Raw genomic sequence first — 18,043 nt, 5'->3', positions numbered from 1 at the left:
TGATTATTTTTAGCTGGTGTGAGATATGCCCTATGTAACCCAAAGAATTGAATTAACTGGAACCTGGCGTTCCTGGTACTCTTCCATGCCCTTTTAAGTATCTGTGACCAGGCCGCATCTGGGATAGTTTTGTCTAAGTCCGTCGTCCATTGCTCCCGCAATTTTTGTAACGGGTTAAGCCCTTCCCCTAACATTTGTTTATATAGACAGGTAATCGCCTTATACATGCCCGCTGCCATCACCACGTATTGACACGCTCCACTTATTGGTGGTTCAGAGAGGCCAGCACCCCAATGTTTTTGTAGGGCTGCAATCAAGGCCGCGTGCATCAGGAAGTGACCACGCGGAAGACCGAAGGTCTCCTGCAACGTGCTATAGGGCAACAGTACACCGTCTGCATATCGGTCACCCACCATCTGCAGGCCCAACTCCTCCCATTCCTCTAGGCCGGACCAATCGCCACCATGTGGTAACACCGTGCACATGCCCAATGGTATCCCGGGTGCGTAGGGTCGCTGCACCCCAATTCTGCTGTGGAACCGTTTCCAACAATGTCTTAGGGTGCCCTCCACCATCGAAAATTCGGCAGCCCTCAGTCGCTGCTGCAGGATCACAAATGACAGAACATGTCTCGGCACTTCCGGCACAGTCCTCCCCTTTGGTCCCCTGAACTCTAACGCAACCGCCTGAGAGAGTACCTGAAATTGCGCAGCCAGATAGTATAATTAAAAATCTGTAGTAGCAAGGCCTCCCTCAGCTCGTGGCCGCATCAGTGTATCCAACGCTACTCTGCGCTGTCCCACACCCCAAATGAAACTACCCACCGCTGAGCGGAGTTGTCGAAAAAATGCAGCCGGTATTCGTATCGGTAAGGTCCGGAAGAAATATAAAAGACGAGGAAGCGCCACCATCTTCAGGAGCGCGACACGACCCACCACCGACAATGGCAGAGTCCCCCTAAACCGCATGCTTCTCCTCAAGCCCCTCATCGCTCTCCCAATGTTACCCTCGAGAAGATCCTCCTGTGTATGGTACACCTGCGTTCCTAAATAAGGAAGGCAACTTGGCTCCCACGCCAGGTCGGGCGGTAACACTGGTGGGTCGCATGTACTAGACACTGGGAAAACACAGGTCTTTGCCCAGTTAACCCGCAGGCCCGAGATGTCCCCGAAATGGTCAAGGAGATTGCGCGCCCCATCCAGGGCTTCCCCCGCATCTTCCAAAAACATTAGGAGGTCGTCCGCGTAGAGCGAGATATAATGCTCGCGACCCTTGAGTTGAAGGCCCCAGTATGCCCCTCCCATCCTAGCGCACGCTGCCAATGGCTCTATCGCAAGAGCAAACAGTAGCGGGGAGAGTGGGCAGCCCTGCCTAGTGCCCCGCCCCACTGGATAGGAAGAGGAAACAGCCCTTCCCACGCGTCTCTAGCCATTGCCGATGAATACAAGATTTCAGTCCAACAGACATATCCGGCGCCAAGCCCAAATACCATCATAACTGAGAACAGATAGGGCCACTCCAGACTGTCCAATGCCTTAGCAATGTCGACCGAAAATACCACTGCCTGTCTCTTCCTTCCACAACCTCCATCTAAGATTCCTATCAATCTACGTATGCTACTGGCGGTATTGCGCGTCGGGATAAAGCCAGCTTGGTCTGAATGCACCAGCCGCGTCATTAAGGGAAGGAGCCTGGTGGCAAGCACACGGCTCAGTATTTTATAGTCAGTAGTAAGCATAGAGAGAGGCCTATACGCAGCTGGGTCAGTCGGCAGCTTCCCTGGCTTGAGGAGCGGTACAATGATGGCCTCCCTAGTAGAGGCCGGCAATATCCCCGTCTTCTTAGCCTCTTGGTACATCACCAATAATCTGGGAGCCAGGAGGTCAATATATGTCAGAAAGAATTCGATTGGCAAACCATCGCTGCCAGGTGTTTTGTTGCGCGCTAATTGCTTAATGGCGCAGCGAATCTCAGCCAAGGCAATATCTTGTCCAAGAGCCTCGGCCTCTTCCTCCTCAATTGCGGGTAACTCCAAGCCCTCCAAAAATGCTTGAGTATCCACCTCCACAGTCTGCAGCTGGCTGGTGTTGAGACACGCGTAAAAGGATCGAATTTGCTCATTGATGTGGAGTTGCTCATATTCCAGCCGTCCCGAGGGGGAGGCCAGCGCCAGAATAGGCACGCACCTAGGGGCAGGGTCCGCAAGCCAGGCCAATAATGTGCCCACCATGTCCCGCTCCTAAGGCGCGCGAGCCATGAAAGCCTTGTAGTCAAAGCACCGTAGTCGCTCTACCCCCTCCGCCACCGCCTCCTTCTGGGACAGCACCTCGTCACGCGTCCCAGAACCATCCAAATGAGCCCTCTCATCCTCGCGTAAGGCCAGCTCAGCCATCTCGATTTCCTGGAGAAGCATCCTCCTAACTCCCACCCACTTGGTGATACAGATCCCGCGGACCACCACTTTGAAGGCGTCCCATTCTATGGCCACTGTCGTAGCAGTGCCCGCATTCTCCGCAAAGTAGTGTTCCACCCCATCGCTCAGCTCCGCACAAAAGACCTGATCCTCCAGCATCTCGGGGTGCAACTTCCAGTGAGGGATCCTGGGGCGCTCTACCATCCAACAGAAGTTCACCAATAGCGGATTGTGGTCCGATATGGTGCGTGTTAAATACTCACTATTGACCACCAGTGATGCCAGACCGGAACTACACAAAATGACGTCCAATCGAACATGGAGGTCATGCAAGGCCGAATAATAGGAATAATCCCTATCAGTCGGATGCTGCGCTCGCCAGATGTCAAGAAGTCCCCAATTTTCCTGCCAGAGGGCCCGAACCCCAGCCAACTTAGTAATGGGGGACGTGGGTAGTGGAGGATGGGACCTATCTATGACTACATCAACAACTGAGATAAAGTCTCCCCCCATCTATACCGGTATCATGAAATAATCGACGAGGACAGAAGACAATGTCTCCAAGAAGGACACCTGCTCTACATTAGGAGCATAGACACTGCAGAGGGTCACCTCACGTCCATAAAGGCGGCCCCTAACCGCAACATAACGGTCCTCAGGTCTATCAGTTGATCTAACATTTGAAATGGGACCCCAGCCCTAATCCAGATCAGTGCCCCCCGCGCAAAGGCTGAGTAAGTGGTGTAATAAAGCTGTCCGCGCCACCTACGCTGCAGAGCAAGCCCCTCAGATTTAGTCAGATGTGTCTCTTATAGGAAAGCCACCTGCACGCCCCTACGGACCAGATAAGAATGTACCTTATATCTAAAATGCATGGAGTTCAATCCCCGAACATTCCAGGTTTAACATTTCACATCAGGAGACGAGCCCATAACAGTAATGCAAAAAACTTCCCAAGGTAGCCCCCCCCCTCCCGCTGCCAGGCAGTGTCACCATTATACAAAGACACAACACTCAATAGTACCGTTTCATCAGTTAAGCACATGTTATGTTATGTTATTGCTTTTTATTGTGCGCACAGCTACTCCAGCTAAGGAGCGTCCTGGCGCATTTGACAAGGAAGTGCATAAAAGAAACATAACACAGCAAGAAGGGAAACAGGAAGGACCACTCTAATTTAAAGGTACTTTAAACGGGGCTGGGGCTAAGGGAGAGAACTAGAACAGGAATGTTTTCAAGGCTTTCCGAAAAGCCATAAGATCCTCTAACCGGCGAATTTCCACCGGGAGAGAGTTCCAAGCTGATGGCGCTTTTACACCAAAGGAACGTCCCCCCATACGGCAAAGCCTGTATCTAGGAACTACAGCCAAGGCCTGGCCCTGGGAACGAAGAGTGCGAGTAGGGACATAGAAAGAAAGAGAGCAAGCCAAAATTTCAGGGCCAATGCCTCTCAGGATCTTAAAGGCCAGGCAAAGAACCTTGAAAAGAATACGCTTCCTCACTGGAAGCCAGTGTAGGGAGCGAAGGACGTTCGCCACCGAGCAAAATCTAGGCAGGCCGACAATCGCCCTGGCTGCGGCATTTTGTACCCGCTGCAGTCGAGTAAGCTCAGCCTGATTCGCCCCAGCGAGAAGAGAGCTCGCGTAATCCAGGCGAGAGATGACAGTGGCTTGGATTACTAACTGTCTAGTTGGGGCGTCGAAGTACTTGAGGACAGGTCTTAAGCCTCTCAACAGACCAAAGCAACATGCAGCTGTTCTTTTAGTATGTCCTACAAAAGAAAGACCCGAGTCCAACCAAACTACTAGATTTTTCAGCTCCAACACCGGCGTCAGGGATGGTCCCAACTCTGATGGCCACCATTGGTCACCCCAAAGTTCCGCTCCCCTTCCGACAATCATGACCTCTGTCTTAGTGGCATTCAGCTGGAGACAGTTCCCCGTCAACCAGCTAGCCACTGCCTTCAGTCCATCCTGAAACCTGGGGGCATCAACTTCCGCATCCCCTCTGAAAGTAACCGCCAGCTGTGTGTCGTCGGCGTATGAGACCAAAGTTAGGCCCCACTGCCTAGCGACATCAGCCAGCGGTCTCACGTACAGATTAAACAGCGTGGGACTCAGCGAGGATCCCTGCGGAACCCCCATGGCCAGTGGCTGGAAGTTGGACTTGAAGGGAGGGATAGAAACACAGAAGGAACGATTGCCGAGGTAGGAGCGGAACCACTGCAAGGCCTGTCCGCCGACAGCTATCTCCTCGAGCCGATGCAGGAGGATGCTGTGAGAGACCGTGCCGAAGGCGGCGCTGAGATCTAACAATATCAGCGCCGCCGTCTGACCAGCATCCTACACCGCACGGAGATGTTCCACCATCACAAGAAGAGCGGTCTCCGTGCTGTGCCCAGCACCGAAGCCGTTTTGTGTGGGGTCGAGGACATTGGTTCGGGCGAGATAATCTGCCAGGGCCAAGTTAACATGGGCCTCTGTTATCTTCGCCGGCCAGGGCAGCAGCGAGATGGGACGGTAGCTTTCGGGCTTAGACGGGTCCAAGGAAGGCTTCTTAATAATAGGGGACACCACCGCCTGCTTCCACTTGGTTGGAACCACCCCTGACTCCAAGGAAAGGTTGACAAGGGAGCACACAACAGAGCGCCCCATAAAGGCCTGATCTCTGAACAGAGCCGGTCTAACTGGATCAGAAGGAGAACCAGATTTAACTCGCAAAGCGAGTATGTCAAACCCCTCCAAGGAAAGAGGGGGAAAGGAGAGCAGGGTGGTATGATGTAACGTCCCATTAGAACTTCCCAGATCGATCCCCGTGCTAGGAAATGCCCGATAGATTGCTTGGACTTTTCCCAGAAAGTATGAGGCAAGGGATTCACAGTGGGAGATGGAGCTCACCACTGCAGAGGAAGTTCGCTTCGCCACAAAATCCTTCACGGCCTTAAAGATGGTCTTTGACGGGTTTGGGCTACTGCAAATTTCTGCAGCATAGTAAGCCGCTCGAGCTCGACAGATAGCCCGATGGTAAGTCTTGGTAGAAATAGCATATGCGGCTTTTAAATCAGCCCCATATGTCTTTCGCCAAGCTCTTTCTGCCCGTCTACAGGCTCCCTTCAAGGCACGCAGGGAACTATCATACCAGGGACTCGACTCTCTAGTACTGATTTTACTCGATATGATGGGAATCAGAGTGTCGAGAGCCCTGGTAGTCCAGGAGCAAAAGCGGTCATAACCCTCTTCCGCGTCATTCAGTGGACCCAGCGGATCTTCCGCTAGAAGGCGATGAAAATCCTCTAGCCTGAGTTTGTTCCACAGTCTCCTTGGAACACGTCTCACCGAAGGGGTGGGGGGGGGCCGTTGGAATGGGGCACAGAATGGTCACCAGAAAATGGTCGGTCCATGCTAACGGAGAAATAGATGTGATTTTAGTCTCCGGCAGGTTGGTGAAAAAGGGGTCAAGAGTATGTCCCCCTGTATGGGTAGGCTGCAAGACCAGCTGAACAAGCTGAAAGGCCTCTAAGTCAGCGGAAATGCTGCGTACGGCCAAGTTGGAGGGTGTGTCGAAATGTAAGTTCAGATCGCCCACGATTGAATAATTAGCACACCCAGTGATCAGTGTGCCAAGGGCATCCGGAAACGAATTTCTAAACACCACATCACTACCCGGCGGACGGTACACCACCATCCCGGAGAATGTAAACTCAGGGCTGACAGAGATTTTGAAGGAGGCACTTTCACACCCGGCGATATTAAGGCCACTCCACACGCACGCAAAGCAGGACCTGACTATAAGCGCTATGCCGCCACCTCTGGAAGATCTATTCAGAGTGAACATAGAATAGCCAGGAGGACAGACCAGGTTTGGAATAGCTACATCCGTATCCTGGAGCCAGGTTTCAGTGATGGCCAGAACATCCGGGGCTCCATCCTCAATTAGATCGTAGATGTTCTGGTGGTGACTCAAAGCCGATCTAACATTTAGATTTGAAACCCGCAAAAAGGACGGAGGGCCCTTAAGCAGGTGGGCCCGAAATGAGGCCTTCCGGAGGGTAGACCCCGGAGAATCCAGCGACCAGCCATCACAGCGGCACCGATACGGGCCACAGAGTGGGTGGACAGATGGCAACTTGCACCTCCGAACAGCCTGGCCGATGGTATATAGGCTCTCTCTAGAATAACTCAGCATGACGACACACTGAGGAGGCCTGCCAGAGCCCAGCTACCCGCAGCGTCCCGCGCGGCCTTAGCGCGGACGGGCGCAGACGGGCAGGACTCTGGCCACGCGAAGGCGCGCCCGCTCCGCGAACCCGCTCTGCTAGGGGAGGAGCTTTAAGTAGGCGTTTCCCTCAGGTACTCATGCGCAGTCAAGCGCAGGCGATAGACTAGCGCCTCTACCCCACTCCAAGATGGCGCTCAGAGTCCCAGAGACAACTCACCCCAGGTACCGGACCCGCCAAAACGGCGGTGCAACAACTATTACTGTGCAGGTAAGGGGCCACAATCCAGCAAGTGCACGCAGATTAAAAAGCAAAGAAAAGTGGAATTAAAAGCATAATTTTCAACAGCGCGAACGCTCCAACCGCAAATGCGCTACCTTGTCAGAAAGGGAGCCGGGGACTCGCCTTAAGTAGGCGTTTCCCTCAGGTACTCATGCGCAGTCAAGCGCAGGCGATAGACTAGCGCCTCTACCCCACTCCAAGATGGCGCTCAGAGTCCCAGAGACAACTCACCCCAGGTACCGGACCCGCCAAAACGGCGGTGCAACAACTATTACTGTGCAGGTAAGGGGCCACAATCCAGCAAGTGCACGCATCAGCAGGCAATTTCCCCCAAACAAACCAGATCCAACCCCAAACTTTCCCACCCCACCCAATGCACCTCCCACCCCCCAAGAACAGGCACCAACATAGTGAATCCCATCCAAACTACCCCAACTGCAAACCCCATGCAAAGTTAAGGCAAACTAAATAATACAATCCGGTGGGGGTTGGATAGAACCTATGATACAATTTGCAGTAGATCCAATAACACCATCTATGACCGCTCCCCAGATCCCCCAAGATGCAATGCCTCCCAGGTCCCCCCGGATCCCCTCGCGAGCCCCGCCACCACTCCAACCCCAGTCACTCCCGATTCAGGCTCTCAGCACCCCTCGTTTCCAAGTCACCACTACAACCCCCAGTTAAAACAAGACAATCGTTGCAGCACAGCATTCCAGGGCAGAACCCCCGTCCCCATAGACAGCCCAATATCTACTCATCCAACAGTCCATCTGCCGTTCTAGGGGTGACCAGTGGCAGTCTCTGATCGTCCGACACCGCGGACTCCCCCTCCGATTGCCCCTTATCACTGCCAAGTTCAGATGCTTCCGGAGTAGTCTGCAGCAGTTCTCCGGAGATCGCCGACATCGTCTCCAGGGCTCCCTTGCTCTCTATGGCCGTCTGCGAGGTCGATGGTTTCCGCAGGCCTCGTCTGCGGCGCCGCAGACGTTGTGACCTGCGAGGTTGAGAGTCACCAGCCTGCTCCCGTGCCTCCGTTTCCTGGCCATCCTTTCCCGCTCTGTAAGACTCCAGCCAATCCCAGGCCTCCTCCGGCGTATCGTGAAAATGGGTCTTTCCGTCTAGTACTATGCGCAACTTGGCCGGGAAGAATAGGGAATACTGGGTCCCTTCTGCGCGCAATTCCTTCTTCACAGTTTGGAAGGAGATGCAACGCCGCTGCGTGTCGAACGAGTAGTCCGGAAAGAGAGTGACATTACTGTTGTCCACCTGAAAGGGGCCATCGCTACGAGCCCTCTGTAGAAGCAAGTTGCGGTCCCGAAAGTGTAGCAACCGCGCCACCACTGGTCGCAGAGGGCGTCCCTGCAACGGTGGCCTAGCCGTGACCCTATGTGCCCAATCCAGGGTATAGAAGTTTGATAGCCCTTCAGGGGCCACAGCAGTCCGAAGCCAATTCTCTAAATAGGCCACCATGTCCGATCCCTCAATTTTCTCTGGCAGACCCACCACGCGGATATTATTGCATCTATTCCTGCCTTCCGCATCTTCAGCTCCCCGCTCTAGTACCGTGAGACGATCCAGGACACTCGCCATTGACACAGTTAGTGCAGTCTGTGCAGGGCCAATCTCTTGAAGTGTAGTTTCAGTCTGCTTCACTCGATCAGCAAGTTTTGAATGGTCCGCTCGCAGCAGACCCAGTCCCGTTGCAACCTGCACAATGTTCTGCTGGAGGGCAACTCGAGTGTCCGCTATGGCCATCAATATTCTACTAGTTGTAGTTGAATCCTTGAGTCCTGTGGCAGTTCCTGCTCACCCTTATTCTCCTGTGGCGGGGATTCAGCATCCGATGGCATTGGGTCTCCTTCCTTTCGTCCCCGAGGCTTGCCCATGACTGCGATTGGTGATGCACTCCAATCCTACACTGCGGTGCTCCCTCGCTTTCCGCTCGTACTTCTCACTCTGCCAGCTCGGCCACTGAGAACAACGCCATGTTTCTGTGGCTCATCAGCTCACGCCCACGCCCCCGGCGCCTGCTCTTCAGTACTCCCGCCACCAGCTGCCCTCTCATTGGCCAGGCTCAGGTAGACACTCGGCCTCTTCTTGGGGCATATGCCGGTAGTCCGATACCACCAGGGGACTCCGCTTCCTCCGGTGAGTCACTGCACTCCCCCCTGAGGCCGTCACAATTGCTGCCTCCTCTGTGCTCTCCCCGCCCGCGGCAGCTTCCCAGCTCACTCACTGCATGGCGGGGCGGGTGCCGGTATAGTTCTCCTTTCGTTCTCCCCCCTCACCCGCGGCAGCCTCACTCAGCTCCTGTGCCGCGCGGGATAGGGGTGGATCGCCAGTACTGCAAGGGTTCGTTACTGGCCGTACTACACGGCCGTTCTATTGTCTGGCAGATGCGGGGTGGGCGCCCGCTGGGGCACTTGTCAGTCGGGCGTTCATCGCAACCCAGCAGGGTTCACTCACCCTGCCGCCGCAACAGCCCCAGTCACACGCTGCACGGTGGGGGCAGGGGTCGCCGGTAGCAGGCCGTGGGTGGGCTCCGCTGGCCTTGCCGCACTTATTGGAGTGCAGCAGCCAGCTTTAGTACTGGTTTTGCGCCTCTGGGGACAAAGTTATCAATTCTCAGCGGGTGGGCTCCGCTTTAGACACTCCCTGTCCGTCGCTTTGTGCCCAGGATCACCTTCGGCCAATGGGCCACTGTTGCTACGCGGGTGGGTTCCGCTAGGGTTTCACCATGGCGAGGGCTCAGTTGCGGCCGACTCGGGTGGGCTCCTCTTGGCTCGCCTTTTGCCCCCCAAGACCCTCCTCACAGGGGCAGTTCAGTGCGGGTGTGAGAGGTGCGGGCAGGCTCCTGGTCACTCAGTTCCGGCGTACCTCAGGACCCACCACGATCCCGGGAGGCTGGATCTCCAGCTCTGATCGTCCCGTGTCCTCAGGGCTCGGGGCACCCCCTCTCCTCTGCCCAGGGTGCCGCACCACCCAGCAGCGCCACCGCAACCGCAGCAACCTTCCTCGGGGGGTCCAGCACTCCTCTACTTAGCGCATCCCCGGCCCCAGCTCTTCACCCCCAATCGATGTGATTAGTACCAGTTCCGGCCGGAGGCGATACCAGGGACCGGCACCATCTTGGGTTTTACGGCGATCGGCACCCCCGTTCAATCCGGCAGCCAGTGCGACCCTTTCTTTTATGTTTTCAGACAAACCTCGGTGCCCCCTCCGCCCCAGGTTGCCTCCCGCTCCAGTGGCTCCGTTTGGGGGACCGAGAGGCGTCAGTAACAGGAGAAGTTCGGGGGATCAGGCACGGAGCTCAGTGCTCACGCAGCCTGTCCCATCGGCTCCTAAGCCACGCCCCTCCTCCAAGGATGGTATTACTTGGCTATCTGATTCTCAGATAAAGAATCGGCGGCTAAATGCCTCGACCAGTTGAGCAAGTTACTTACCTTCAGTAACTCCTTATCTGGTAGAGACAGGATCTAGCTGCAGATTCCTTATCAACCCACTCATCCTCCCTGCTCTGCGAACTTTTGTCTCCAAGATACCCTCTGAGCATATTAATACAGTTTTTTCAATCTGTACTTGTTTATTCCAGATAGTTCTTTTTTGGCACACTGTTTTACAGAAACTGTTTCTCTAAGTGGCTCCGCATTGTTGGCGGAAACATAGTCAGCGTGTCAGGGGGGCTTATATGGACTCCGTTGATGACACATTCAGGAGATGACGTTGCTATGGAGTCGTTCGATGCCCTCTATCGACACACAGAGCTGCTGCTGAAGAGATTTACGAATCCTGTCTGGCGCCAGGGGAGGATTCTACGATAAGTAATCTGCGGCTAGATACTGTCTCTACCAGATAAGGCGTTACCAAAGGTAACTTACTTAAACAATAACAAAAAAAACAAAAATATGCATTAATAATAAAAAATAAAGTTACATACATAATATAACTAATAAACAATAAAACAATTTTCATAAGTATTAAGAAATATAAAATTATTTTTACATTACAAAATGAATTCAAAATAAAATTAACATAATCATATTTAAATTAACTTCCCACCCTATTCCCCTTCAAACCCTACAGCCAGCTACAACATTATAAATGATTAATGTATTTTAAAAAAAATAAAAAATAAAAATGTTAAACCTTAATTTTAAAAATATTATCATTACAATATTACCAACTTGAATGAATATTTAACTAACATAATAAAATAATGTCAAAACAATATCATTAGCAACTATATTTAAGTAAACTATATTAAGGAAAACATTATTTAAAACAAGGTTAAATACTTTAAAAAAAACAATATTCTTGACAACGATATCCTGTTACAAGATATTTGTGTTTTAATGATATTTGCACCTTCATATTTTATCCAATCAATGTATACAACTAAAGGAAGCATTTACCCAGCATGACTTTCTTCGAGTGACTTGCTGCCTCCGTAGTGAATCTTCACATAGTGGTGATCATAGAACCAGCATTACCACGCCTCGTGAAGTATTTGTTGGTCTGCGGACTCTCTGATGCAGTCTGTAATCATGAGACACCAGTTGATGTTCCGAATCAAATTGGGTTTCCAGGCTTCCAGCAAATCTCAGAGGGTACTCTCCAACTGCACGACTAGCATTTCTACTTGAAATGTGACGGGCACCTACAGGATATAATGGTGTGTGCTCTCCAGAGTTTATTCCCTCCTCTATGATAGCATCTACTTTCAAAGAATGAGTCTGTGCCACTACAGAAACTGAAAGGGTGCTGGGAAACAGAACTGGGAATTATAGAAGACGAGGATTGGTGTGACGCTCTGGCCAACCCCAGGGAAGTAGCCATTCCCATGCGGTTGTGGTTAATCCAGTTGAAGATCCTCCATAGAGTCTACATCGATGCCAAACTTCTATTCCGACTGGGTCCGCGCCCTGACATGCTCTGTCTCCGACACTGTAACCAAGTAGGTACTTTTATCCAAATCCTATGGAATTGCCCGCACATACAGTAGTACTGTGACGCAGTCACCCGTCAAATTGTGAAACCATGCAGATGTCCCCCCAGCTCTGCCTCCTCAATATTTGGAAGGTGACTGACCTCTCCCAGGCTGAACAGGCTTGGGCTGCGATGGGCTTTATTATCGCAAAGCGCGACATTGCACAGAAATGCGAGGTGGACGGGGTCCCGTTGGTGAGAAATTGGGCAAAGGATATGGACTCTGCAATGATTGCAGAAAAGAAGGTATTCAAAGGACGGGGATGCCCTGGGAAGTGGGACCGTAAGTGGGGAAGGTGGAACAGATTCAGTGGCGACATTTGTATCTCCCCTACAATAGAGCTGCGGCGCAAAAGACAAGAAATGTTGGACCAGTTAGCCTCTGAGGTTGTGGCCTCTCTCCCCCCGAGTAGGGAAGTATACAATGCATTGACCTACATTTTTTGTTGTGTTTGTTCAAGTGTCCACCCCTAGTTTTGTGCCCAGAGAACGTCTGTCCAGCGACCAGAGGTATTGAAGCGCTCAAGATTGTGCTTAGATATGTATGGACATAGAGTTCTAGACACGCCGTGGGGGGGTTGTAATCACTGTATTGATACATGATGTATGCCGATACTATGTTGCTAAAAATAAAAATAGATTTTTTTAAAAAGAATTAGTCTGTGGTGTTATTTGGTTTTTTTAAGCTTCAAGATCTTTTACTGCTGATTTGATCTAATTTTTGTGATTTTGACCATGTCTTCAATCTGCACCAGCCCATTCCCAACCAAAACACTTCCTGGAAGACCCTCCAGCTTCTGCTCTATAACCTTAGCTTCTGTTTCAATTTTCAGTGTCTTGTTAGCCTTGCCCATGTGTAGGGAGTTAATATGCCATGTCAGTACCTTCTCACCACAGGAGGGGTACTCCTTCCATGATTTCTCCAATGTAGTATCCTTAGGGTCCAACCCACTGGTGCAATTGGGAGTATAAAATACTTGTTCTTGCATTTCCTTTTTCTGCCGTATTTTCCTAGCTATGTTATTGCCACACAGAACAAACTATGCATTTGCCACTGCTCTTTCTAACCTCCCAGGAACTTAGATCAGTCAAATGACTCTGCCTCTAGACACAATCCACCCCCATGAGTGGCACTATTAAGAGTGGTGGTAGGCTGACCACACTTGTTCTCATGGACAGGGGTCCACATTGGTTACAGTCCAGATGTCCAGACTGTCTACCTAAGCAACCTTTGCCATCCCTCTGTCCCTCAACATCGGAGGCTCATCACAACCCTGGTTTGTCATGGTGCTCAACATGAAAGGCTCCTACTCCTCACTCTCATACACCCGCTCAAGCCTGGTGCTCCCAGCCACCCCTACCTTTCAGTATAAGAGCAGCCTAAGAAGGTACCAAAATGGCTTCAGCTGGAACAATACCCAAGTACACCTCAGGAACTAGGCAATGGAGGGGATATGGAGGAGGCCAAATCTAGGGGAGCCCTAAAACGGCAGTATTGTGCCATCCAGCACCTTTAGGTCCCTTCCAGGATCCTTTCACCAAGAGGCCACATCAAGCATCCACAGACACCTAAGGACTCAAGGTAGAGACTGGTAAAAGAGAACCCGGTCAATAATTCTCAAGCATTTGAGCCATTTTACTCCTTGGCAGACCCGCTCTCCCCATTTCTCCCCCACAAATCTTAAACTTCTGAAAGTTATGAGGAATGGTTTAATTGCACATAGAGCGCAGTTGCACCTTATTCATTGTTCTGATGCAGACATTTTGTAGGAACAGAAGTAACCGAGGTCAGTTCTGTAGATTGAGTATATTTTTAGGACTGTTGTGTATTAAATCTCAGTCTCTTGAAGTACTGTATATATAGACTTGGAATTGTGGTAAACTACACTTAGTTGTCTGTGTGTTATCGCAAAACCGGCGTAAATATCTTTTTTAACCTATTTATGTTGTTTTGAAATGTAATTATTACAATTTTGTAATTCTCTTTGGTCTGATTTCAGAGAATCGGTTTCTCAAAATCTTGACTATTTATTCTCTGTTTATTTTATGTAAAGCCTGGATTTCGGTAGTCCACCCTTACTTTAAAGATATGTATATAATTTCTACCCATGAGAGATAAGATAAATCACTGTCCTATCAACTGAAAGTATTTGAAGTAGCTCCAGTGAACACTGTTCTTTATACAATTGATTATGTTCATTGCTATTGTCCTGCCCTAGTTAACACTAACTGATTATTACACTACAATGCAATACAAATATTTGCTTCCACCCAATCTACTAATACGCGTGTATACGTTTGTACACTATATTAGTTTATTAATATCTGGTATGCAATTTTCATTGAATTGCCTAATTTTCATACTCAAATATATTTATAATCATAAAACTATGATGTTCATTAAATGTATTTTCTCTCATTGCTATAACATAGGTCTGAAGAGGAAACAGAGACAGATACTTTCCAAACGATCTCATCTTAAAATTATAATTATAACACAGGATACCGTCAGGTAAGTCCGGATTCTCTTTATATTGTATAAACTGAGAAATATGCTGCATCGAAAGTATAGGTGGAATCAGGTGCCGCTCCAGCAAGTGCTTGGGGAGAAATAAGGGGTCAAGGACGTGCCCCCCAAAAGATTTCCACTGCAGGGCAACTACCATTCCATGAGGGAGCAAGCACCTCTGACCCCTCCACTTCCTGCTGGAGGTGATCCTGAATGGAATTGAAATTAAGGGCCTTATTTAGAGTGTGGCAGAAGGCATACTATGTCAAAACGTAGCACATATCCTGTTCCCCGTATTATAAGTGCCAGAGGTTATAATGCACTAGTAATTTGGCGGCTAGTACATCCACCACGGGTTTGACAAAGTATCCCATCAGCTAAATATGACCCTAAGCTTTTTACACAACTTGAAAATGGTGCTGAGAGGCACGATTCACAAAGGTAAACTTAGACCTGAAGTTTAGGTTTACGCCCAAAGTCTAACTTCAGGCCTAAAGTGTAAATTTAGACCTGATGTCTAACTTCAGGACTGAAGTCTAACTTTACACCTGAAGTCTAACTTTATGCCTGAAGTCCAACTTCACGCCTGAAGTCCAAGGGCCCTATTCAGAAAAGTAAACTTAGACATTTGTGCTGATGATAAGGGATGAATGGAGATTGGACTTAACTGTGGTTGCATGACTGAACTATGCATGGGATTACGTTGCATGTTTTAACAATGCACCCTTTTCCACGACTGCGTGGCGTGGTCTCTTGGTGTAAGGATCCCGGAAGGGACCTAAAGGTGCTGATGGCAGAATACTGGCGTTTCAGGGCTCCCCTAGATTTGGCCTCCTCCATTGCCTAGTTCCTGAGGTGTTCTTGGCTACTGTTCCAGCTGAAGCCATTTTTGGTACCTTCTTAGGCTGCTCTTATACTGAAAGGTGGGGGTGGCTGGGAGAACCAGGCTTGAGGGGGTGTATGAGCATGACGAGTAGGGGCCTTTCATGTTGAGCACCGTGACAAACCAGGGTTGTGATGAGCCTCCTATGTTGAGGGACAAAGGGCTGGTAGCTTAGGTAGACAGTCTGGACATCTAGTCTGTAACCTATGCGGACCCCTGTCCATGAGAATAAGTGTGGTCAGCCTACCACCACTCGTAATAGTGCCACTCATGGGGGTGGATGGTTTCTAGAGGCAGAGTCATTTGACTGATCTAAGTTCCTGGGAGGTTAGAAAGAGCAGAGGCGAATGCATAGTTTGTTCTGTGTCGCAATAACATAGCCAGGAAAATACGCGTCTTTACCACACATGCCTTTACAACAAATTTCATTATAAAGGCCTGATAGGTAAAGGTAAATGGGTGGTAAAGGTTACAACCCAGCCCCTTGCCCTGAGCCCTAGAGCCCAGCTTTTAAAACTACCCTGAACCCTGCCCCTAAAACACCCCAGCCCAGGCACTAAGTCCTACAACCAGCCCATAACACTCCAGCCCATAAAACACCCCAGCCCCCAACATGAACCCTAAAACCCGGCCCCCATCCCTTAAAACTACTCCGACCCCTGCCCTCAAAAGACCCCAGCCGTCCGACCTCAGCCTTAAATCCACCCCAGCCCTAAAAACTACCCCAGACCTGAAAACCGGCCCAAAAAACTACTCACCAAGTCGCAGGAAGGGAGGAAGCAGGATGTCTGGGCATGAAGTCTTCAACTCCTTCCACCCTTTTGCTCCAAGTCTAGATCGCTGTCTCTCTTTACTATGCACATGGCTTTACCGCCTTACAACGGAAATAGGTGTAAAGGCATGCATGGTAGAGGAAAATGTGGGCTATAGGCATATGCGTGGTAAAGGCATGCGTGTTAATGCTTATGTTCTTTTGCCACATGTGGTCTGACCGCGTTATTAATGCTGTTTCCCTTTAACTGTATTACATTTTCCGCATGCTACTAGTCAAAGCCCTTTTTTAAGTGTCAGGTGATGCCACGTTTGTGTTATAGCACTTTTGCATTTTTGACCTCACCCAGTTGATCAAGATTGACGTAAACACGGGGGCGTGGCCAACAGCATGGCCGACTAAGTCGAGTCTCCCGGCAACTCCGGCGAGCTGATCTTGATCCGGTGTACAAACGGCGTCTGATGGTCCCGTATTTGCAATCGAGAACGGCTAAAGGTCCCGTGACAGCCTGGAGGGACGAATTTCGGCGAGGGGCAGACAGCAATGGTGAGAACTGCCGGGCAGTCCCAGGAGAAGTGCACGGCAGGATCCAAGATGGCGGCGCCCCGATGAGGAGGAGGCGCCGCTCTGAGCATTGGACCCGGCCACGGAGGTGCCCCGAGACTGTGACAGCGGCGGAGCCCGGAGCCTCGTGGAACGCCAGGACCCGTGCCAAGTTGGACCGCAGAGCGTCTGGGGCCCTGACGAAGACCGGCGGGGGCGCTGAGAGCCGGCTGCAGCGGGAGGCGGCGGGACCCGGGGACAGAGGCCTGCCAAGGGAGTAACGGGAAGTGGTGCTGGGAAAGCCTCCCGGCCCGACCGGCTCATCCGATCCGCAGAAGAGCGACTGGGGCGGCGGACACTGGAAACCCTGGACTTGGCAGGCAGCCACTCCGGGACAGGGGCAACATCGACGGCCTAGGTGGCAGCCCCACACAGGAGCGGGTGAGGAGACTGCCGGGGAGGCCTGACGTGGTGCCGCCTCGCCCTGCCCCCCCACCCCATTCCGGATATCCATAGAGGGAGAATCCTACACCCGCGCCGGCTAGCTTGAAGGCAGCCGCGAAGAGTCCCAGAATAGTCGGAGGAACGAAGGGGACAGGACGAGGTCAGTAGGAGGCCAAGCATTAACACAGGGGGGGCACAACATGAGTGGAAGGCGACGGGCGGAGCAGATTTGGGGATAAGACACCTTGGCCGTACCGCTGCAGTCCCCCCCTTCTCTCCCCCCGCATAGAGACACTCCAAGCCTCGGACAGTCGCCCCCGCATTCTGGAACAATGGGGGACCTATAGGCACTGTGGAGGGCCAGGCCTGACGGACCCAGGGACATTGCTGCACCCCCGGCGACTGGTGGCGGTGAGCAGGGGTCCCCGTCTGGTGGTAGCCTACATGTGGGTGGCGAGAGGGTAACTGGAGCCTGATAGATCCTCTGAGCCTCGGACATCGGCGACTGCACGGCACGAGGGAGGCAGAGGCTGGACAGAGCTGAGGAATGTACTAGAAAGGGGCCCATTAGCTCGGAGCGACCTGCCGAGGCAAGCAACATGGGGAAAAAGGAGGCGCCCGCTAGAACTCCACGGCAAGGGACACTGGACCGCTATGCAACGACCCGCCTGGCACGGAGGCTGAGCCCCAGGGGTCCCGCTCGGACACGACACTGCTGATAGGGGCCGTCCAGGCGTCGCGGGAGGATATCCAGGCAGCGCGAGCGGCTCTAGAGGAAAAAATGGTGAGGTGGGTTCGGAGGTAACACTGTTACGACAGGACTTCCGTAATTTGACGGAGAGGGTGACCACAGCGGAGACCAGCTTGGGTGACGCGGAAGACATCATCCACACGCTACGGAAAGACGTGGCAGAGTTACAGGCATCCCATAAGCACCTCCAATGGAAGGTGGACGATGCAGAAAATAGGGCCCGCCGCAACAACCTCCGCTT

General features: G+C 51.6%; 1 protein-coding gene across 4 annotated transcripts in view; it reads left to right on the top strand.

Moving 5' to 3' along the window:
- LOC144791082 (disintegrin and metalloproteinase domain-containing protein 9-like) overlaps positions 1-18,043 on the top strand; it is a 2,835,950-nt gene that overhangs the window by 2,772,775 nt on the left and 45,132 nt on the right. For all 4 annotated transcript variants that reach the window (XM_078665732.1, XM_078665731.1, XM_078665734.1 and 1 more), the window contains one exon: positions 14,334-14,412. In XM_078665732.1, the coding sequence (XP_078521858.1) occupies positions 14,334-14,382 (49 nt within the window). In that variant the 3' untranslated portion in view covers positions 14,383-14,412. Of the gene's footprint in view, positions 1-14,333; positions 14,413-18,043 lie in introns of those variants that run through there.

The sequence above is a fragment of the Lissotriton helveticus genome, chromosome 11 (assembly GCF_964261635.1).
Source record: "Lissotriton helveticus chromosome 11, aLisHel1.1, whole genome shotgun sequence".
NCBI lineage: Eukaryota > Metazoa > Chordata > Amphibia > Caudata > Salamandridae > Lissotriton > Lissotriton helveticus.
Note: the sequence above shows the minus strand (reverse complement) of the source record. Positions and strands in the feature narration are given on the sequence as shown.